At 43.0% G+C, this 23,409-nt stretch overlaps 2 protein-coding genes across 3 annotated transcripts in view; one reads left to right on the top strand and one right to left on the bottom strand.

Annotated features, from left to right (window-relative positions):
- The window catches only part of gli3 (GLI family zinc finger 3), a 99,576-nt gene extending 86,808 nt beyond the window's left edge, over nucleotides 1-12,768 (top strand). The window contains exons 11-15 of the mRNA XM_017406696.3: nucleotides 5,950-6,099; nucleotides 6,193-6,357; nucleotides 6,441-6,731; nucleotides 7,859-8,252; nucleotides 8,717-12,768. Of these exons, the coding sequence (XP_017262185.1) occupies nucleotides 5,950-6,099; nucleotides 6,193-6,357; nucleotides 6,441-6,731; nucleotides 7,859-8,252; nucleotides 8,717-11,067 (3,351 nt within the window). The 3' untranslated portion in view covers nucleotides 11,068-12,768. The remainder of the gene's footprint in view (nucleotides 1-5,949; nucleotides 6,100-6,192; nucleotides 6,358-6,440; nucleotides 6,732-7,858; nucleotides 8,253-8,716) is intronic.
- Nucleotides 12,769-14,414: 1,646 nt separating this feature from the next.
- Nucleotides 14,415-23,195, bottom strand: prpf4bb (pre-mRNA processing factor 4Bb). 2 transcript variants are annotated; one of them, XM_017406805.3, is made up of 16 exons: nucleotides 23,052-23,195; nucleotides 22,123-22,195; nucleotides 20,617-21,758; nucleotides 19,554-19,727; nucleotides 19,250-19,408; nucleotides 18,728-18,809; nucleotides 18,443-18,644; nucleotides 17,556-17,629; nucleotides 17,362-17,452; nucleotides 16,990-17,137; nucleotides 16,735-16,872; nucleotides 16,489-16,642; nucleotides 16,283-16,397; nucleotides 16,053-16,204; nucleotides 15,857-15,943; nucleotides 14,415-15,711 (listed from the first exon to the last, which is right to left on the bottom strand). In XM_017406805.3, the coding sequence occupies exons 1-16, from the start codon at nucleotides 23,108-23,110 to the stop codon at nucleotides 15,508-15,510; spliced, it is 3,054 nt and encodes a 1,017-aa protein (XP_017262294.1). In that variant the 5' UTR covers nucleotides 23,111-23,195; the 3' UTR covers nucleotides 14,415-15,507. The 2 variants fall into 2 exon arrangements, with proteins under 2 accessions (XP_017262294.1, XP_017262295.1); XM_017406806.2 differs by lacking the exon at nucleotides 23,052-23,195 and having other exon boundaries at nucleotides 15,508-15,711; nucleotides 22,083-22,195.
- Between the last annotated feature and the right edge of the window lie 214 nt (nucleotides 23,196-23,409).

Genomic DNA, 23,409 nt, shown 5'->3' with positions numbered 1-23,409 from the left:
GAAATTACACCAATAGGTGCACTGAAAAACACATCACGACACATCTGATAGAAAGATCCTAAAGCTCTCCACAGCTGTCTGTTTGCCGTCTTGACATTGCAATCCTCAGCTGCGGTGGTAACCCCTATCTATAATTGATATCCTCAGCACGAAATGGGCTGCCTCCCGTGTTTGAAGGGCTCAGCTCAAAGGTTGAGGAGCTTGACAACTTCCTGCTCCAGTTTCAGGAGGTGGGATGAGTAAAAGTGCGAGGAGAGGAGGGCAGGATGGCTTTTTTTTTTTATTGTGGAGAAATAATGCTCGCTTTCTTCACCCATTGTAGCCGCACCCCGGCTGCCATCCTCCAACATCCAGACTAACCTTGACAAGCTGCACTTAATAGGACATATACAAAAGGAAAACTTGATTAGTTTTCACGTTTCATTTTTCTCTCTCTCTCCCCCCTTTTTCCCGAGCATTTGACTTTCCGATGTGACATTTTTTCTCATTTTTTATGCACGTGCAGATATGCAGGGAGATGCCAATAACTGTAGTCTTTGCCTACAGAATCCCTGCCCTCTAATTCAGCAGAGCGGACGGGAAAATGCTCTTATCTCTCCACACCCCCACCCCCTCAGTAATAGGATAAGTACAGTATTTGGACCACAGTGGCTCTCTTCACACTCTGGGAGGGGTTTGGAGGGGTGGTGGGGGGGGGATTTCCATATAACCAAACAATAGAACGTCCCTTCCCCCTGTTACTCGTCTTCTGAACAGGCTTTTGGGGGGAAAAGAATGATGAGAGGAAAAAAAAAATTGTTTCTCATCAGTTTAAGGAGTTTTAAACGCAAGTTTTTGCTCAACCGTTTATACAAGGCGTCGCAATCAGAAGCGTCGGGATTTACAAATCTAGCTTTTTGAAATATTAAAAGTAATAGCACTAATTCAACGATCCTGTTTTCTTTGTGGTTGGCCTAATTTGAGAATTGGGCCCTCACACCACCCTCGTTGCTTTCTACCTTGATCAAACGCGCCCCCGTAGCGCTCCTGGTGCATATTTTTACACCCTCGAACATGCGTTCACCGCGACACGCTACAGCGTCCCTTTATCATCTGCGTTTAAGCGCTCACGGTGCTGCCGATAAGATAAACATCAGATCTATGCAATTTGGCTCACTTATCGGGCCTACCCAGTCAGCAAAAGTGAGGCGGGTGTCAATTTTAGTTTGCTATATTTATTTCATTTATTACATTTTTACTCTGTGTACCTCTCCATCTCCCTCTCAGCTCAACATTCTTTAACCACCAACCACCCCCCTTTTTTTTTTCGAAGGGGGGGGGGTTATGATCCTCTCTCATTTTCTCTTTCATTTTCTCCCCCTCCTCTCTTTCCCCTCAGAGGGAACACTTTTAAAGATAAGGCCTGGTGGCTTCTTTAATGTCTCTCTTGAAGTAGGCTTTTCTTTGGTTCTGTCGCCCAAGAGGCCAGCCCCACACTCCCACAATTCTCTAATATATCCTTGCTCGACAATCTGTTAATATTTTCTCACTGATCCGTCATTGATTCCTTGCTAAATGGGGGCTCCCCCAACCTTTACATGGAGGAAAACGTGAGAACTCCTTTGTAAAGCAGTTTTAGACAAAAAAGGGATGTGTGGAGTACGGAAATATGGTCCTGCAACACAGACTTTTGTCATCTGTAGATATCAATGGCTTTTTCTGAGGTTATAAATAAAAGCAATCTTATTTTTACTTTATTCCACATTTGTGAAAACGCAGTAATAAGTGTTAAACAGCATTTCTTTGCAAACTAGAACTTTAAAAAAAACTTCTTGTAGTCCTGTTGTGGTGCTTCCCTGCAAAAACAGTTAGTTCAGAGGCTAAAATCTTATTACCAAACTCCAGCTGCCAGGCAGATCCGAAAGTATTTTCTGCTCATTGTACGACTCTTGTTGTTGCTCACCCCGCACTTTTTCATCCTCCAGAGTTTACCATTCTGCCACAAGTTTCGAAGTTCTTAGACAGGAAGCTGGCACTCCTTGTGTGTAACCTTGTTGCTGTTGTGCATCTCCCAATGTTAAAGAAAGATAATGCAGGCGCAGCGTAAAGGCAGCACCCCCCCCCCACCACCACCACCCCTCTGACTGCTGGCACAAGCCTTTAATTGGTAAAATGCAGATTTTTTTTTGATCAGGAGAAGGATTAGGCCTCTTATCTGTCTAGAGTATCTTACTCTGAGATGAAAAGACTGCTGAATTACACATGCCAATTTCAGCTCCCTGCCCCCTGTTTTTTATTCGCTTTCCCTCACTAACTCACTCCGGATTCCCCCCGTTTTACTTCCTCCCTCCCTCTCTCTCCTTGCCTCCCATTTTTCCCCTTTTCAAAGTTGTTTTTTTTTTCCCCACCTCTCTTTACACAAAGCAGCTCTGCAACTGACATCACAAAAGAGCATATGATTTATTAGGCAATGTTTGATAAAGCTAAACGGTGTTGCGGGTCCCATCGCTTTGTGAAATTGCCTTGTAAACAGGCCCTCTTTTCATGCACGCTTGCATTCTAATGCATGAAGGCAGCGTCCCAAAGAGGGTTTGATAAGGAGACATGGAAATGGATACTGAAGTGAACCAACGGCAGAAAAATACCAGGCGAAAAAAATGATGCGATTTAGTGTACTGCAACAACACACGTGGAGAGGATCAGCGGCTTTGAAGTTTCAGTAAATATAAGAAAAGCACCTCTGAAATGTGTAAAATTAAAAGCCTAACATTTCTTGAAGGAATACATATAGCTCGCCGCCTTTCATGTCAGCCGTGTTGGCCTCCTGAGTTAACTCCAGATGTTATTGAGTTGCAGATCTGCATCCTGTACTTATTTTCTGACAGTTTCATTATCATCTGTCCTGTTGGTTCATGGAATATTTTGCAAACAGACAAACAGGACTGACGTCAGGAGTTAATGCCACAGTTTTAAGCAAGAATATTGTGCAATGTGAGGTGCTCTAAGTATGTATTGGGGTAATGCTCAGCTACTGCCCCACCATAATTTAACTCAATATTCGTTTTTGTTTCCTAAGGTCAGTTTGCTGTAGCAACTCTTAATTTGGGTTGACTCCAATTGTAGATGTACACCCAGTGATTACTTTCTGAGAGTTTCATTAAAATCCGTCACGAGTGGTTCATGAAATATTTTGCTAACAGACAGCAAAGTAAAAACAGTATATGTATTTGTTGGGCATTACTCTACACTACAACCACACCTGAAAAACTGGCTGAGTTGTAACCATTTCTGTGTTTGCCAAGGTCGTTTATCTGTGGCGGCCATCTTAAAAGGGGTTGACTCCAAAAGCTTATTAATTGTAAATGCCCATCTGGTGATTTATTACTGAGAGTTTCATTGTAATTCATTCACCAGTTCATGAGCAATTTTGCAATTGCTCCAGACAAACACAGATCTAAACGTGGCAAAAACATGATCGCTGTTTGCCTTCGGGTGATAACGATTGCATTCTTGTGCTCTTTAATTTCGTTGTTGTATTTGTTCAAGCCGTAGAGGAGTAAAGCAGGAAAGTAGCGCCTGCACCTGTGTGTGTCTGTGGATGTGCACCGTTCATACGTCACAGGCGGCTCCAGTGTCCCCTGTGTCCATGTCCCATGCGTTCTCTGTCGTGCAACTCCCTCCTAAATCCATCTTGGTGGCGTTTTTACAGTTGTTGGCCGATAAGCTGGCAGGGGGAAGATGAATAACCCGCCGCGCTGCCGCTATCAGCACCTGTTTGTCGATTTGGCCGACCAACGGGACCTGTCTGCTCAGCATGGAGATTATTGATTCAATAAGAATTGCCATTAGATCATGCCATTAGGCTTCTCTGCGCCCCCCCTTTGTGCTGCCTGTCCCCCCTTTCTGTCAGCTCGGAGGCTAATGCATCACACCCGTCAGCGACCTCCTTCATTTGTACAAACAGTGAGTGTGTGTGAGCGTTGTGCCAGCTGTAGGCACATGATCCAACGCCACGGAGTGCTCCCATCGCTCTAAGGCGGGGGATATCGAACGCAGGTCGCAACAGACCGATCGCTTGCCACAGGGATTCCCTCATGGAGGGGGGGAGAGAAGAGTCAGGTTTTCTGAAGCTCCGGCTGAGGTGGGGACAAGATTGATCTTGGGGGAACGTCTCTACAGCCTATGATGATCCAGTTTCCAATCATTCACCCTGGAATTAGTCTTGTTTTGTCACTTTAGAATTAAAAAAATGTCAGCTGAGAATAATGGAGACTCTTTGATGATATATTGTCAATTTTGCTGATCGCTTTTGCTTCTGAACCCTGCTGCTGGATGCTGACTCATTTGTTGATAATCCTCTTTTGTCTTTACTGGGAGGTGAAAGCCAGTGAGGTTTCTGGTGGATGTCATGGTTGGGTGGGTGGGGTCATGATGTGGCCAGCAGGCAGCAGTATACTGAGGAGGTGCAAAGGTGACGGTGTTGAGTCATGCCTGAGGGGAAACTTCTCCTCCTGGTCGCTGATTTTGCATTTATTCTTTAGCTCGCCAATCTCATGAATTAAAAGCCAAGCGTTGTATCCATTTTGGTCAAACCTTGAATGTAATGTTATGGTTACTTTCTGCGAGTTTCAATCAATTTTGCCCACTGGTATGTGAGATATATTGGTAGCAGAAACATGAACGCGCACAGAGACACGAGCAAAAACACTGGCCGCCTTCGCCTCTCGGTGGTGGGTGTTATGAAATGCTCTCACAAAGCACAAATTCCCCAGACATTTCCAGCATTCACGTTCAAGTCTGTAGTTATTGCCCCCCTCTTCCTGTCTGTCTGTCTGTATTCTGCCCCAAGGTTAAAAGAGTCCTTTTTTTTTGCTGCTCAGGAATGTCATAATAATGCCGGCTTCCTCCGGTCAGGATATTGTGTGTCTCTCTGGGTTTACACTGCCCTCAGAAAGGCACTTCAGAGGCCACCACACTCTGTTGTCTTTTAAAGAGAGCCTGATGTTGACTTTATCCCCAGAGGGTTGGGGGTTTTTCAGCGTCTTTGCCTCTCTTTCCCTTTAATATCCACCAGTTACCCATTTTTACAAGACAGTTAGTGAGAAAGGAAGAAAGATAAAGAAAAAAAAGAAGACAGAGATGGATGGAGTAAGACAAAGGTGATGCTCACAGAAATAATTCTTGGCTGGAGTTGTAAAGCCCTCGCATTTCAGAAGCCTTGACTTAACTTTTGATTTCTGGCTCCATCTGCTCACCTCTCTGCCTCCTCTTTTCCTTCTTAAGCCACAGACTGAAAGTTGCTTTGACAGCATAACTGTCAGCCCTTGTCACAGAGTGAGGAGGGCCCAAAGTGAAGGGAAGTGACAGGGTTTTATTAGAAAATCCTATTCATATCGGACACTGAGGCTCTCCAGCCTTTGTGCACTCTTCAGCAGAATAAATTAGAAAAGAGAAAAGCTGGAAAGGAAGAAAATGAAGTGCTCTGAGAAACAAGGGTAAAGAAAGCTAATGGAGAAACCACCACAGGAAGAGTAACGATCTTAAAGTGATAGTTCAAATCTTCTGAAGTGGTTTCTATAGGAAGGTTCTGAGTAATCATTATCTTACCTGTTGTAGATAGCTCTTTGAATGGCTTCAGTTTGGAGAAATGAAGTTTAATTCTAACTGAATTGATCAGCTAAAGGCTAGTCTGAAAGTAGACTAATGTGGATTACAGCAACATAATAAAAAAATATTAGCTCAATTTTATGACCTCATTTCCAAAAAAGCTGAGAAGTTGTGTAAAATGTTTTGCTGCCATCAAATTAGCTTTTTTCCCCCTTAAAACTATACAATTTCTTTAAACACATGATGTATTTTGCCATTTCTGTGATTGCAAATCGCTGATTCCGTTTTCATTTACATTTTATACGACGTCTCAACGTTTTTCAGAATTGGGGTTTGTGAGTTCCCTCTTTTTCTTTTCTCCAGCACATCAACAATGACCACATCCACGGAGAGAAGAAGGAGTTTGTGTGTCGATGGGAGGAATGCTCTCGAGAGCAGAAGCCCTTCAAGGCGCAGTACATGCTGGTGGTCCACATGCGCAGGCATACTGGGGAAAAACCACACAAGTGCACAGTAGGGACCCTTATATTTGACTTTATTTATTTGCAAATGATATTATCGTGTTACGATCTTATATAGTGTAAAATCTCTTATTTCCTTCTTTAGTTTGAAGGCTGTACCAAGGCTTACTCTCGCCTGGAAAACCTTAAAACTCACCTACGATCCCATACTGGTGAGAAACCATATGTGTGTGAACACGAGGGCTGCAACAAGGCTTTTTCCAATGCTTCAGATCGGGCGAAACATCAGAACCGCACACACTCAAATGAGGTACTACCATAAATTGTCACACTTTCTTGAATTTGCCATTTTAGCAAGTTGTTTTTAACAACCTGCTTTCTGTTACCCTTCAGAAACCCTACGTGTGTAAAATCCCCGGCTGCACCAAACGCTACACAGACCCTAGCTCGTTGCGCAAGCACGTAAAGACAGTACATGGGCCGGAGGCACATGTCACCAAGAAGCAGCGTGGGGATTACCCGCGCCCGCCACCGCAGCCGCGGGAGCCTGGGGGCAACAGCCAGGGCCGGTCGCCTGGGCATCTGCCCCTGGGTGGGTATACGGACCAAAGGGAGTACAACCATGTTACCTCAAAACAAGATGAATGTCTGCAGGTGAAATCTATCAAGACTGAAAAACCCATGGTAAGGCTTCATTTTATGCTTCATGTTTACTTTACATTAACATCATTTTGATCCTTTTACTTTTACTTTCTAACACTCCTATGAAAATAATTTAATGTATTATTTGAAAGCTTACTGATCTGAATAAGGACCCTGCACATTCAGCTCTGAAATCTTCTAATGAGTGCATCTTTTCCTTTATCCAATGCTTCGGCATTTCTCTTCCTTCCTTTCTAAGGACAGTGGGTAATCAGGTGAGATAGGTATCACAATGCATTTGTGAAAAATGTCTCATTTCTTCCTCTCTTCTTCATCACATCCTGTTGTTTTACACTTTTCTCATCCTGTTGCAACTACGGTGGTGAGCATTTTCAACTCAAACATGCTGAATTTATTTCCATTTTGGGTCTTCGTCAGCCTTCATATTCACGAAGAGATTGTTTTTCTTCATTTTGTTGTACACCACTGATATTTATCTTTGCAATGCATTCCTGGGAGCAGTGTTTGTCCCTTTGGGTAGAACTGAAGCGGCACTGAAACTGATCCCAGTGTTGCAGAGCACAGCCATAGTCTTACTTTTAAACAGGGTGAAAAGCCTCCAACACTTCTGACATTTTATACCAGAAATGTGTCTTTGTTATTCCGTATTGTAGCATTTTCTAAACAGTAAAATTAGAAGTTAGTCAGTCTTTAATCCCTTTTACCTTTCCCCTGAAAATTTGAACATAATTTTTCCTTTGAAGTGTTTTTTTTTCTCTCAGTTACAGAAGGAGGCATTCCTCACCTTTGTAATGCTTTATCTGTGAGGCCGCTTTTGTTTTTATAGCCATTTGCTCTCAGAGCTTCAGATATTATATTATCTTTTTAGTTTATTCTTCATCGTGAGCTGACAAACTCAAAATCATTCTGTGTGACACACCAGCTGTGGTTGACATTCAGCCCAACTCATGTAATATTGTATAAAACCTGTACATAAAGTTAAAACTCCATACAGATGTAAATGCACTGTTTTGCCATATTGCATGATGTTAATAGGGACTGCATCCTCCAAAGCATATACATGGCATCATTGTTTGTGACATATGACTGTATTTTTTACTTAAACATGTTCATAATGCTCTTATTTCTTGTTTGACTGTGTCTGTCAGACGTCTCAGCCAAGCCCTGGCGGTCAGTCTACATGCAGCAGTGACCAGTCCCCCGTCAGCACCTATCCCAGCAGTGGAGTCCAGCTTGCTGTGAGCGCCGGACGCTCGCCAGGGAAGGGGCTGGAGGAAGACGAGGAGGAGGAGGAAAACGACGAGGAGGCAGAGGAGGGGTGCGAGGGGGAGCCGGCCCCCGTCATGGACTCTACGGTCTCCACCGCGACCGCAGCCATGCTGACCTTGCAGGCGAGGCGAGGCATTGGCCGCCCCATGCGCTGGATGGAGCACATGAAGATGGAGAAGCTGAAGCAGGTGAACGGAGCGCTGCCCAGGCTGGGGTCCCTGTCCCCTACACCACCCCCGAAAGGTTCGGCAGCTCCAAACATCCTGGGGAAGGGTAAGTCTAAAATCTTTAAACTTTTTTTTCAGATCGTTTCAAATTTCTTTAGTTTGTCCAAGTTAGTTGAATCGTTTTCTAAATGCTCTTAAAATGTTTTTTCTTACCATGAAACACCTTTAAACAAAATTTATGGGACTGAATAAGCCCAAAATCTATCTAGCCAGTTTTTGCTGAAGTGAAAATGTGCTTTTTTCACTGGAAAGTAGTATCAGAACCATATCAAGCTGTACATCATATCAGAGAGAATAGCATGTAATGTAATGTTTCATGGCCAATTCCTGCCAGATCTCTCAAACAGATGTTACCATCTGTTTTAAAGATCTCTCCACACTTAACTTTTCTGGTTTCTTCTATCGAATTCTCCTGTAATATTTCTTTCACCACACTTAATTTTCCTTGGTTTCTTTTTCTGTGTCCTAACTTTCTTCATTTGCTTGTCCTTGTCTGCGTCTCTCCCTCAGGATCCTGCCTGGGCAGGCAGTGGGGGGTGTCTGCTCCTCAGCCACCTGCCCACCCTGAGCTGAGCAGCACAGAGCTAACGGTGCTCAGTTTGATCAGAGACCGGCGCGACAGCAGTGGCAGTGCCACCAGTTCAGCCTATCTGAGCAGCAGCAGACGGTCTTCGGGCATCTCCCCCTGCTTCTCCAGTCGTCGATCCAGCCAGGCTTCCCAGAGCGAGGGCACAACATTCGCTGCCAACCACCGTCGCATTCATAACCTCAGCTCCACTGACTCTTATGACCCCATTTCAACCGATGCGTCCCGTCGGTCCAGTGAGGCTAGCCAGTATGGAGGTTGGGTAGCAGGAGGAGGTGTAGGGATACTCTCAGGTGGGAGCTGTGGAGGCATAGGAGGAGTTGGCATTCAGGGAGGAAGTGGCTCACGGGGGATGCTCAACTTAACCCCAGCACAGCATTACCACCTTAAAGCAAAATATGCTGCAGCTACTGGTGGCCCACCTCCCACGCCTCTACCTAACATGGAGCGCATGAGTTTGAAGACTCGAATGGCCATGATGGACGAGGGTGGCAACAACCGCTGTTTGCCACCTCTAGTTAGGCCACCTTACTGTGGTGACAGCAATAGTGGGTATAATAATGAGTGCATGGGACATGTAGGTTCCAGAAGAAGGGTCTTCTATCCTGGTGAGGGGCCACTGAGTGGGAATCGTAGAGCCAGTGACCCTGTGCGGACACAGGCTCCTGAAATGTGCAGTTTGCCTCCAGTTCAGCGCTTCAGCAGCCTTAATAATCTCCACCCTCTTCCTCCCCTGACTTACCATTCTTCACCTGAGTCTCGCAGTTTTAGCCTACAGAACTACACACGCTCAGAGAGCAACATGCAGAACTCGTCAAACACCCCTAGCATTGCAGAAAATGCTGCCTTAGAAGCTCTGGCCATGGAGAATGATCAGGAGCCTGACCTGTTGTTTGGGGATGAGGATATGCTGCCAGATGACTTAGTGCAGTACCTGCACTCTCAAGTTCAGATGAACAGCAGCTCCTATATTCAGACTGAGGACCAATTAGCTTCTAGTCAACAAGACACCTCTCATGCAGGTGGTATGGAGGGAATCCAGACTTCAGGGTCAGATGGGACATTCCTTGGGTCCCACAGTCTTCAACAGCAGCAGAAATCAGAGAGGAACAGTCCTAGTAGGCTCCCCATCCAGTGGAATGAAGTAAGCTCTGGAAGTGCTGACAGATCTCCTCAAAAAGAACAAACCCACCATTCACAGTATGGAAGGTGGCCTAATGTAGAACATGAACCCACATCCGTACCATTTGGCAAGTTCCGAAATATGGTGGTTCACCAGCAGTTGCCTGCTGACTTCCAGAACGGCTACCTCCAGGCAAACCAGTCTCAAAGTGTTAATCCTGGGGTGAAACTTGAGACATCCCCTAACTCCTGCATGGAGATGAGAGGTACTGGTCACAACTCTACAAACACCTTTGGCAGGTCCAACTTCATCCATATGAGCAACAGGCCTCCTCCTCAAAGTCTGAAACAACACACATCCAACCTGAAACAGAGCTACTTCCAGCAGAACAACAACAGTAGCACCTCTTGGCAGGTCGGAAACAATCTAACCCTCAGCAGGGCCTTCATGGACAGTTTCTCCAACCTTCCCCAGGCACCTCCTTCTTATCAAGATCGGCTGATACACGTCCCTCACCCACCGATCAATGGTTCCAAGAACTTAGTCAAAACCCAACAACACTTCAATTCTGAGAGCTCCAGTGAGATCCACCCAAGCCCCGGCCAGCCCCAACAACTACAGAGGAGTGGAGACCAGTGTTCGCTTGCATATCAGGTATCAGGGCTGAAACTGGAAAATCCAGACAATGGGTACATTGAGCAGGCCTTTGCAGACTGCCTCTCTTATGAACCAGCAGATTGCAAGGCCTCTTCATTCACTGTCCTGGAAGACCAGAGTTTGCTGGACTCCATGGCTGTCTCTGAGGAACCAGGTGGCAGCAATGAGAACACAGTTGCCCTTCCCTCCCCAGGTACAGACCAAGTGACCAGCACAGTGGATGGTCGCGTGCCTGGCATATTAGATGAAGGGGTAAATCTGGACTTTGGAGCCATGTTGGAGGACGGTTATGATCAGGGTAGCCTGGTCTCGGGGATATTGAGTCCCTCCATCTTCCAGGGTCTGTCCAGGACCTCATCACGCCTTACCACCCCACGAGCATCAGCTACCTTCCACAATGTAGCCCCAGGCCTGAGTAATATGGCCATTGGGGACATGAGTTCGCTCCTCACCACCCTCGCTGAGGAAAGCAAGTTCCTGGCTATCATGCAGTAGCCACTCCTTCTCTCTGATTTCTCCTCCCTTGGAAAAAAAAGGAAAACAGAAGAGTAAAACATTGGTGTATGTGAAGATTGAGACAACAAAAGTGGCGACTATGAGAACTTTAAAGTTGCCAAACTGTCTTATTGTAGGAAGATGTCATCCCACACAGAACTGGGATGTGTCAAAAATTTGTAAAAATAAAGAGTTATATTCCTTTTCTGGAATGAAGGCTATTTTTTGGAAGCCCTTCTGTTTGTACAATTATGTGACGGTGAGGAATAGCTCACCTCCTTAAAATCAGTATTCTGTGTAATGTAACTGTTTTTGCTGTACATCCTATTTGTAAAAATGCATGTACTCAAGTTGAACACTGTCTATATAAGTACATAGACTAGATTATGTGCCAATTATCAACCGGTGTAGTATCACAGGTACACAACCGCTAAATCTTTTCTTGACGTTGCGGGTGAGACATGGGGTCACTCATTTACCGGGCCCCCGATGATAACTTTATATATCATAGGTTTTATTAGGTGGTATATTTACATTTGATGTCATTATGTTTGTTTGTATGTTACTTTCGTGGAACTGTAAACGTTTCAGTGCTTCTACCAAGTGGTATTTTTGTCAAGATCCAGTCCAAAACAATGGATGACACATCCAAGTCTTCAGCCGCCATAGATCGTCATCTACTTGATATCTAAATGGCTTGATTTTGTTAGTCTGGTAAGGTACTCACAAGTGTATGTAACAGTGTTTTTTTGTATTCTGTTTGTGGTCTGATTTTTGATGTTGGATTGCACGGAACTGAATGGACATTGCGTCCTAAATTTGGTGCTTTATGTATTCTTACATGAATTGATATGAGTACTTGTTTGGTTTTAACGACCGATACACAATAAGGTCCACGGCATTTCAGTGCTGTAACATGTTGTGTTTTGTTTTATAGGAAATCAGACATTTTGTTTTTCTCCAAAGCTCTTAAAATTCAGAATGTGTACTGCCATCAAGTATTGCAGTGATTTTGTCAGCAGTGTTAGTATTGCCTTGTAGTCGTTTGTGACTGCACACAGAATACTGAAGAGTTTACCTTTCATTCAGAGAAATTAGGTACAAACCTTTTTATTGTTCTTTGGTACTTTTGTTATTTTGTAGCTGTGCATTGTTGGGGTTTTGTTATTTCAAAGAAGTAAAGATTGTTTCCTTTGAGAGAAGGAAAGTACTGAGATATGTGCCTTAAACGTACAGTATCTGCCTGTCGGTAAAGAGAACGATCACTGCCAATCTTCCATTGTGAATACTTAAAAAAACAACAGCATCAAAAAGATAGGAACTTAAACATGTAAAGTGTCTTGTGAGACGTGAAAAAGAAATAGAACAGAACATTTATATGAGAAAAGTCTGAATATTTGAAAAGCTGAGATTTGCGACATGCATTCTACTTTTTTCTTCTGTTTAAAGTTTTCGCATTTATTGTGCTTTTATATATATATATCGTGTAAATAAACGACTCCTTCTGTAGGCTTAGCAAAGGGAATGTGGAGTATCCTGGGACCAATAAAGAACTGACTTCAAAGATTCCCAGGCCCTGGGCAGAGGAACGGCAGATCTGGCTCAGAGCGGAGCTTCAAGTGCCCAGCACTGCACCACCGCTTCACTCTTTTATAACTGACAACAAATGTTTGTATGGTTTTAATAAAAATGGAAATTATATCTTCAGCCTCTTTTCCTTTTGTGAATGACAGGTTTTGATAAAACAGCCAGTGTGCAATGAGTAATCCCATGTCAGTTCTAAAATTTACATGTCAGGACAAATAATGCACATCATCACTTTTAAACAAAGCCAAAAATGTAAAAGTTGTATGTGAAAAAAAAAAAAACCCTCAAGTTGAACTTTAATGCCTACATAGAAATAATGAGGATAAGTATTAACTCGGAGAAAATCATCAGCTCTATAGAAGCAGAAGTTTTGGTAGTTCTCTGAAACAATCAGGTGTGTGTTAACATAGTGCCAAGATGGAAAGATAGCAGCAATCATTTTAGGAAAGTTACAAAGCTGTCTATCATGCTACATTATAAAAGATTATTCACAAATGTATAACTGTTAGGAATGTTGTCAATCTGCCCAAAAGTGGAGAGCCCTGCTATTTTCAGACAGCCGTTATATAGTGCAAAGCTCAGAGAGATTATGAAAAACCCAAAAGCTACATCTCCGACTCCACAGGCCTCAGTCGGCATCTTAAAGAGTAAAGTTCATTAAAAGATAATCAGAAAAAGACTGGACAAGCGTGGCTTGCTTAGAGATTTGCCAGAAAAAAAAAAGGCATGACGGATTGGATCAGATTGCATTCGAACAATCAAAACGTCTGGAATGATGTCCTTTGGATGAGGCCAAAGTAGAAATGTTTGACCATAATGCTCAATGTCGCATGTCTGAAAAACCAAACAAAGCATATCAACACAAAGACCTCATCCCAACTGTAAAGCACGGAGGTGGAGGAGTGATGATTTGGGCTTGTTTTGCAGCCACATGACCTGGGCGCCTTCTGGTCATTAAGTCATTAAGGCTTTTGTTACGTAAAAAAATTAAGTGTGGTACTGGTCTTAACTTAAGAATGGACCGTTAGTTTTATGGACTAATAGGTAAAACTTTACAATGATTATCTTTAAAACATGTTGAATTGACTTTATGAAAACATGTACCCAAGATGAAGAACAAACCCTTCTGTAACTGAGTATCATCTATGAATATTGTTCATTTAAACACACTTTTAGCTCTCGGATGTTTCTGATGCCCTCTAGTGTTCATTACAAGACATTACATGCTCGAGTTGACCTCTGCTCTCATGAATTTGATGGCTGTAAATGACTTGTTTGGTTACATACTCACATTAAAGGCAGCCGTGTCCTCGTCTCCTCACGTTGAGATTAAAGCCAGCAGGTGTTAGCACGCCATCTCATTCACGCTGACATCTTTACTGGTGGTTATCCCACTACAGCCTACGTGTATTTACAGACCCCTTGAGGTTGACAGCCCATCAGCGCCGATCAGAAGCCCTCTTTTAGTAGATTTTGTTCAAGCAGAGAGCTCTTGCATCACTCTCCCACTTTCAAAAATGGAGGAGAAATTGGAATCTTTTTCAAAGCGAGCCTCCCATTAAGCTTTTCAAGGCGCTCAAGTGCAATTTCATGATGAAAACGGAGGGAAGTGCAAGACCTGGAATTTGTTAAAACTGGTTACAAAATAGAGGTTTTACTTTTGATGCTCCAAGGTTGCTGCGGCCGTCTTATAATCCATAGAAACGACCCTTTTATGAACACATTATCTTATTAGAGCTGAACTGTACAGTTCTGGTCAGTTATTTTCAAACCTTTTATTTTTAATTGTTAGTCAATGAATTGAGACTCATTACAGGATATATAGTTCATTGCATATCCAAAAGAAGAGAAAACAAACAAACAAACAAAAAAAAAACAGCTGTGTGTACAGTAGGAAACATTTTATTACTAAAAAGCTGTTTTATACTGAAGGTGCTCTTTCGGCAACGTTTCCACAACTATTTATTATAATCACAAGATTGATTTTACCACTTCATTTAAAGAAAAAAGAATTAAACATACACAAAAGAACAGTAACCACAGACTATATGTACAACATTTAGAGGGGAGGGTCGCGGGTGTGGCTTCTTCAGGCCAGCATCGTTTCGTTCGGTGTTTTAACACACCAGGCTCAAACAGGAGGCACTTAAACGTGAGAGCCTTTAGAGCTAGGACCAAGCCAGAGTGCAGCGGAGGGGTGGGGTGGGGACAGGACAGTAAAAAAAAAAAAAAAAAAAAAATCACTACCTGCTTTCAAAATTAAAAACCTTAAACTAGAAATGCAAAATGTGCTCGTTTTTCTTCAGCTCAGGCCTCGATGTCGGAGGTTTGCGGTAACATGAGGGACGCTGATTGCAGAGACGGAGCATTTACACAGGCCTGCGCCACAGAGCACAAAGGGTGCACATTCTAAAGCATGCAGTGACCCACATTGAGCAACGTGGGCCAAAACAAATGATGTATTCTGAGGTTGGCTTTTATGACAAAATTTTAACTGTCTGCTGCTTGATATTCTTAATGCAATAGACATACAGTATTTACAGGAACGATGTTTTTCTTTAATCATCTGTCACTCCAGTGCCAGTTAAATTAAAAAAAAGAAAAAAGGTCGAACTGCATTGCAGGGTATGAGGGGAAGTTTACAACGAAAACTGCAAAAATCTGTAACTTTGAGAATGGCTACCATTTCAATGATCTATTTACAATAAAACAATGATGTATCCATTAAAGTCATGTTCAGGAAGAACAAAACTCGAGTCCGTAGGTGGGTTCCCTCGCTGCAGAGTTCCTGTCAGAGCTGGTTTAGTGGTCGGTTCTGTCCGCCTGCTGTGGGAGTGTGTGGTGTTCAGGGTGTCAGATCTTCTCCTGGATAAAGGGGTGCTGTAGAGCCTGGTTTATGCTGATGCGTTTAGCTGGGTCCAGCATCAGTGTGCCCTCCAACAGGTCCTTCAGCTGCATCACCTTCTTCCTCTGGTCCTCAGGTAGCCGCTGGCCTCCTATTAATTCCGCCAGCAGGTCTTTGGTAGGGTTGATGGTGCTCATCACTGTCACCTTTTCCTGTCGACACAGAACAAAAAAACAACAACATGAGAAACACGTCAAAGTTGATAAAAATGCTTTATAATTTATTAACAAAACCACATGATGTGGCTACAGACTGAGCAGCTGAAAATATGTAGTGTAAGCTTGAAGGTTGTCTTACCCTTTCGGTCACTTTGTCTACTTCAATGTACAGAAAGTTCAAGTTCTGATCAAAGTGCTGGTCTTTGAACAATCCTTTCCGGATCATCTGAAGAAAAAAATCCACAAAATTGCATCACTTCTCGAACACAACATGAAACAGCAACCCTTCTGACTTTCTCCTAGGAAGGAAGTGATACGATCTGATGCAACGTTACCTTGTTGGGCATCTTGCCCTTCAGGTCCATCGCCAGCTTGAGCATGTGATTGTTGGAAGATCCAGGAAGCAGGATTCTGCCGGTGTACAGCTCGTACAAAGTGCAGCCGACAGACCACATGTCAATGCCGTAGTCATACGGCTTCCCTATGACTGAGAAAGGGATTTTAAGTAAAGCTCGAGTTCAACAGAAACTGATTCATGGCGAAAACAGAAACCACTACTACTTACTAATTTCCGGAGCTCTGTAAAATCTGCTGACGAGATACGGTGTGATGTCGTTGTCAGCGACATGTGACGCAGAACCAAAGTCACAAAGCTTCAGAATGGTTTTTGACTCGTTTACCTTTTAAAAAAGGACAAAAATATCATTGTATATTACATGTGAGGCTGCAATTCTGATTATTCCAGAAAACCGAGTTGCATTTTGATGGTACCAAGATGTTGTCTGGCTTGATGTCAGCATGGAGGATGTTGCAACGCTTGAGCAGCTTCAGAGCCAAGAAGAGCTGTTGGCTGTAGGATCGCACAGCTTTGATATGGAGCCCAACATCTTTGCCGTATTTCTTCAGCACCTCTCGTAAATTCATACTACAGATGAGACATGAACAAGCAGGGTCAAATAAAAGCTAAATGATGTCAAATGACGACATAGGAAAGCTGGCACTCCTCCCTTTCAGTACCTTAGAGGCTCAAACACAAGACAAAGATGCTGCTTGTGGTAGAAGTGTCGGAAGAGGCGAAGGCAGTGGAACTTGTCATCGGGATCAGCATCATTCAGCTTCCTGAGGAATTCTAACTCTTTCAAACCCGTCTTCTGCCTGTTTATCACATACAAGTGCAGCAATTAGAAATGAGGCACTGAAATTTAAAGATAAGTCTAAATAGGAAGTGTTGATAGCCATAAACCAGCTATTTACTGTTAAATGGTTACTCACATAAGCTCGTTGTTTCTGATGATCTTGACTGCCACCTCCTGGCCAGCCCTGGCAGTGTCCCTGGCTCTGATCACGTTGCTGAACACTCCCTGACCCGTGTAGCCGTATACGTCATAGCGCTTGTCTAATGTCTCGCCAATGTTCACCCCTAAATAAACACAGAATCCACAAATTTGTTTATGAAAAAAAAGCTGGTATATAGTTTAAAAAACACAAATGCGTGTGATTAGCGCACTTAGAATGCAAGAAAAATAGTGCAAATCTAGAAGGTGACATTGCTCCCATTACTGCTACGGAGTCCTTTTCAGTTTGTGATTAAATCCATTTTGCAGGTCTATCTGGAAACATCAGGAAGAATTTAAAAGCACTTACTGTAGTACCCCTCAGCATCCGTCCAGTTGTCCCTGAGGTTGGGGTTCTCCTTGAAGTCCTTTCCGAGTCCAGCTGCTCTCATCCTGGCGCTCTGCAGAGACAGCACAAACAAGGTCAAGCCATGTGTCACCCCCAGTATTTTTTTCATGAAGCAAAAAGGCAGTTTATACGAGACTTAACATTTCAATACTTACGTCAAAATGAGCAGCAAACATGTCGTCTGACTCTGTAAACATGTCGGGGGCTGAAGGCTTCTTTGGGTTGGCTCCTGAAACAAAACAGCAGCAAAACAAACAGACCACAACACCAGATGAGTGCCTCAGCTTATACATCATATCCCAAAACAGTATATCTGGAACATGTGTTTGATTCACATACTCTGCAGAGATCAAAACATGCTGCAGGAGGCAGACACAACCAGGCTTTGGAATACAAGCCAGCAACTGAATGAACACATGACAGAAGAAAAACACAAAATTATAACCACTGCATCACAAAACTGCAGTTCTCACACAGAGCATGCCGATAACTTTCTGTCAATTTGTGTACTTTGGTTAATCTTTATCGTGACACCTCATGTGTAATAGAACGCAAACAAATGCCAATATTTAAAATATTTAAAAATATTACTGTTCGTGCAGTAGACTGCAGCTTTATCAATTCATCATCCTGTTTCTGCTCTGGTGACTGCAAAAGCTTCACGATTAGGAAAAAGAAAATCTGCTATTTTAATTCTGAGAAAAATTAAAGTTGAGAAGCTTCTTATTTGTGAGATAAAGCTTTAGCTGAACGCTTCCATGTTCACATACGGCTGTGTTCTTCAGCAGCAGATGCAGTGACTCAGGTATCCCTTCACCAATAACAAAAGGCTTCAGTGGAGCCGAATCGCCTGTAGTTACCTCATTGGAGACAAATATTGAATTTGTGCATCCACGCAACTATTTATGAGCGTCCTAGAATAGTTTTGGGTAGTTTTAAAGCATGTGGCCACTACCAGTCAACAAGGGAGCACATAAGATGGGTGGTTCATTCAGTTGGCCTTGTACGCCAACAGAACTAGTTCTTTTAACCAGGACATTACCGTCTTTCTCCTGGGCGATGAGGTTGTGCTTGGCTTTGATGCTGGCCTCGAAGGTGTTGACGTTCTCGCGTTCATACTCCTTCACATCTGCAGCTACTCGCTCCAGTATGTCGTCGGGCGAGGGTGACCGGCTACGTGTGCTGCTCTGAGGACTGTTGGGCTCAGACACCAAGCTGGTGTCTTCATTCAACACTTTGTATTTCTGTGCAACAATAAAAGCGGGGAGATCAGCCACAAAATCCTTCCCTCTTCAATAATTAGTCTATACGTGGTTAAGTAACAGACCTGGACGATCGCCATGCGCTGCTGTCGCCGCTGTTCAATGAGGGCTTCTTCATCGACCTCCTCCCCTTCAAAGTCCTCCAACCTGCAAACAACCAGAATTAGAGAAACACAAATACATATTTACCCTGTAAATTAGCAATAAATCACATCTAAATAATGTTTACTAAGAGTCAATTTATGTACTTGACTTCCTTAATCTTAATGCTTCTCAATTTGCTCGTGAACTCATTTCAAATAAAAGAATATATAAACAAGATAGTGTAACGATGATGGACTGGATATAAGTGGTAAAGAGTTTCAAAATAAAACAGAAAAATTAGTAGAATAAGCAGGAGTTCAAAAAGGTTAAATGACATTGATATACAATTTTTAAACTTGTCCCTAAATCAAAATTAGACTGAAAGTATTCACACAACTTTTATGATTGTTTAAACTGTCTTCTATCCAAGTAATTCCTCTAGAAAAGCTAGAGTTAAAAAAAAAAGCTAAACATTCTTTTTCATAAATGAATTTTTTACTCACATTTCTCCCTCTGAGGATTCCTGGTCAACTTTCATCCCCTCTGAAAGACTCCCTTTAAACTTGTCTTCGTCTCTGCTGCGCCGCCTCCTCCTCTCCCGATCACGAGACGTTGAGCGACGATACTGGCGGAGCCTACCATACCTGTCTCTCTCCCCAGACCTGCAAGCCATGTCAAAGATGGATGATTAATCACTTCAACCAACATAAATCAACACAAGAGTCCAACTCTGCCTTTAATTATGGGAACTGCTAAGATATGTTTGAACATTTGGGAATTTCTTAGAGGAAAATGAGCAGCAATCACCTGTGTCCGAGTGGAGACCTGCTTCGTCTGCGGGGTGAAGACCGAGAGCGTCGCCGTGGTGACAGGGATCTCCTCCTGAAAGGTGAGCGACTCACTCTGCGACGAGAGGATGATCTGGGACTCTTCTCTCGTGATCTGTCTCTGGCTGGTCCAGCATCTGGCCGAGATCGCTTCCTACAGCACGAAAGGCAAATCATTTATCCATAATCTGCCCTTTTATGATCATACATTTGTTCCGTTTTATGTGTTAGAAAGAACTTTTGATGAAACAATGTTGTAGATGCAAAGCAGAGAACCTATGAAAAAAATGTAACCACTTTGTCAAACATCAGTTCTTTTAGTACGTAAGTAAGTTTTGTTGGCTGCTCACTTCTTTGGGGGTTGCCACAGCAAGCAAACTCGCATGAACGATTTGGCAATTGTTTTACGCCGGATACCCTTTCTGCAGCAACCTGGGCTCGAACCTGTAACCTCAGGATTACAAGCCCACCTTACAGTTCTTTTATTGCTCTACAATTAACTCTACTACACAAAACTTTAACACTAAATATGATTTTGATCAATCACTCTAATGAATCCATGTTTTATTAAACTTCTCAAAGAGACAAAGGCTGTACACATCAATAACATTAAAATTAGAATTTTTCTTCAATTTCAGAAGCAGGCTTTCATTTTAATTCATTATTTACAAAATTATAAATTAAAATAACAATCAATGCTAAAAATCAGTTGGCATGTGAATATCATGTGTCATGTGTAAATGAGATTAGTTGCTCTTATATTTTTTGAACTTTTAGTTTTTCAAAAGAAATAAACATATGTTGCAACAGCAGGTGATGTTTGTTTTGAGATCTCCATCTAACTGAAATGTTACCTATATTATAAATTGTATTTACTGTTCCACTTTTAGGATGGCTAGACATTTGTGGGAGAAACTAGCTTAGTGACCTCAAATCATGACGACAGAAGCAACTGTTCAGACAAAGCTGCAGTAACAGAAATGCTTGATGTTTGAATTCTGAACAATAAGTGACAACTCTAAAAGGTCAAACTGTTGACCAACCTGAGCGGAGAGTCCTGCCTGTCTGCATCCCTCCTCCTGGGGTCTGCTGAGCGGCTGCGGGGTCTCCTTGGGGAGGACTTTGTCCTAGATGGAGAGTGGCTCAGTTTTGATGTCCTGTCCGAGGCACTACCAGCTGTGTGGTGGGCATCTCTGTGACGAGGAGAAGAACTGCGTTTCCTTATGGGGCTGTGAGGCACTCGTCTGTGGGGGGAGCGGTTTTCTTTTCCCAACGACGTGTCCTTAGACGGAGACTTGGCTGGCCGTTTGTCCCGATCAGCATCTGAGCGACTTGGGCGTTCTCGCACGGGCGATCTGGACCGTCGACTCGGTCTGTCTTGGTTTGGTCTGTCATCTCGCTGTGGAGAGGGACGTCTATCGACACGACTGACTTTCTGCTCAGCTCTAAAGTTGGAGGGAGAATTAGACTTCCTTCTCTCCTTGGACTGATCAGCACTGCCTGAACTCTTTTTGTCTTTTGATCTGCTCCTGACGCGACCTCTGTCTTTAACACCTGTATCTTTACTGCTTTTGGTCCCCTTGTCCTGCTTTGTCTCCTTGGCAGGTTTATCTGCAGACTTACTCCGACTACGACGCTTGGAGCCGGATTTACTGACCTCTGTTGTCGAGTCCCGTCTAGACTTCCTATTTTTCCCCCCTCTGGGAGATACGGGTTTACCTGAGCTGCCTCTTGGATGCTGTTCTCCATTTCTGAACCTTGCATCTCCATCCTCTTCAGATCCAGAGTTATAGCCCTGAAGGATTAAACCCATGCCAGACTGAACCTTGCCCTCCATCAGCTGGCTGTCCAGTTCAGCTTTGATCATGGCCCTCTGTTTCTCCAGATCCTCCAAAACAGCCCTGTCATCGAGACTCGGATTTCCAGACGAGGGGGACGATTCCACCTTCCTCTGGCTGGAGGAGCCAAAGAGCACGGCAGCAGAAGGGGGGGAACCCTCTTTGCGCTTGTGTTTCCTGTGTTTATGTCGATGCTTGCGTTTGCGGTCCTTGTCTTCGTCGGATGCATGTTTGTGTTTTTTGTGCTTGCTGCGATGCTTGTGTTTTTTCCTCTTGTGTTTGCCGCCACTGCTGCTGTGATGTTTGGATTTGTCATCCACCTTATCATCGATATTTCCAGCTTCCTCCTGGCATGAAAACACATTAAAAGTACAAATTAACCAAGTATCATTTTATGTAGATGTAGAACTGGTGATTTAAATTAAATTGCTTATCTTTACAAGTGTTATATTCAGTACAACTAATGTTGCGTGAAATGTTACTAAACTTTGAAAGGGGTTTTACAATCACTGTCTGGATCTGAGTTGGACTTTTTTTTCTTCTTTTTTGCAGTTTAAGCATGCATTTTCAGTTTACACCGATTCAAAATTCATCTACATTAAGAAGAGAGAGAATGAAAGAATATGAAACTTTTACTGTAAATATACATGAACTTTTAGGAGGTTATTTACCACCATCGAAGACTTAAGTCTTGCTCTTGTTCATCCCTACCTCTTCCTCTTCCTCTGACAAGTCCCCGCTGTCCTCATTTCCACTTCTTTCGTGGCTTTCCAGATCTTCCTTTCTGCTCAATTGAGAACAAATGTAAATCGTTAGACAAAAACATGTTGTAAAGATGATGTTAAAACAGCAACTCTTTATCTTTGAATTAGCTGAAAAACTGGCAAAGAATGTGTAGGAAACGTCGTTTGGGACAGTGTTGCCATCAGCAGTGGTCAAACACTAAGTCTCAAAATAGCACACAAAAATACTTAAGTAAACATAAAAAAATACAATATCATAATCCAATTTAATCTTACTTGTACTGAAATGCTCTTTGCGGATACGGTATGAGTTAGTCAAATAAGCACAGACGTTAACTTTGAGCAAACCAATGAAGGTTACGTAATGTTCCTAATTTAACTTAAAACTGAGGTGACGCTAACTAAGCTGACTAACATATCTACTAACTGATGTGGCACTGACACTTATTTATTGCCAAGTCAATTTCACATGTTAGCTCTTCCTTTATTCCAAACCGCCAAGACAATTTTTCAGCTAATAGCTCCGACATGCTAAATGCCTTTAGCAAACTATGCTAACTTAAATAATGGGATCGTCGAAAACAAACCTACAAAATGTTCTGAAAGTGGTCTGACATGCACACCGTATTAGAACGAACGCCAACAAATACAACTACATACACATGTAGTAGCTCTGCGTTTAACAAAACTTGTGGACACCTGAGCTAAAGAACATTAGCCTCTTAGCCCAAAACGTTAGCCGGTCGTTAGCATGTAATTTAGCTCGCACGGGTAGCAACGTCAACTTGTGGCTCTTTCCGGCGCCACACTTCATACGGTTTCCTTTTAATATAGGACCTGGAAGGCGTTTACACCTTACAGACACAAACCCTTATTGTTAGGAAATAAATAACTTACACGTGTTCGTTGCCATTATTCATTCTTCTGGACATGATGTCTATCTCCACGTCTGCCATTTTCCTCAGCTGAGGAGTCGCTTTTCTTCTTCTTCTTCGAATGATTAGGACGTCCACGACTCCATAGCGTCAGTCTGCCCCCTGGTGTGTTGGCGGCGCACTGCAAACAGGAAGTGTACACTGTTTTTTCCCTTCCTATTGTTTTTATTTTGTTCGCCAGGGGGCATGGTTGTATAACATTTAAGTTGAAACTGTTCACATTTATTTGATCTTTGCTGTTAGTGTAGCAGTTTATGGAACAAGAGGTGTTAATCAATTTTAATATTTTCTTCTTCTTCTATACATTTAATGGGGACCAG

Source organism: Kryptolebias marmoratus, linkage group LG21 (assembly GCF_001649575.2).
Source record: "Kryptolebias marmoratus isolate JLee-2015 linkage group LG21, ASM164957v2, whole genome shotgun sequence".
NCBI lineage: Eukaryota > Metazoa > Chordata > Actinopteri > Cyprinodontiformes > Rivulidae > Kryptolebias > Kryptolebias marmoratus.
The sequence above is the reverse complement of the archived record's forward strand: the minus strand, read 5'-3'. Positions and strand labels throughout refer to the sequence as shown.

Excerpts from the sequence above, each read along its gene's own strand:
- prpf4bb (XM_017406805.3), bottom strand. The coding sequence starts at position 23,110 with ATGGCAGACGTGGAGATAGACATCATGTCCAGAAGAATGAATAATGGC. Across the intron at positions 15,944-16,052 it reads AGGGCAAGATGCCCAACAAG|ATGATCCGGAAAGGATTGTT; the intron begins GTAACGTTGCAT and ends TTTTTTCTTCAG. Across the intron at positions 15,712-15,856 it reads TAGACAAAGTGACCGAAAGG|GAAAAGGTGACAGTGATGAG; the intron begins GTAAGACAACCT and ends CTGTGTCGACAG.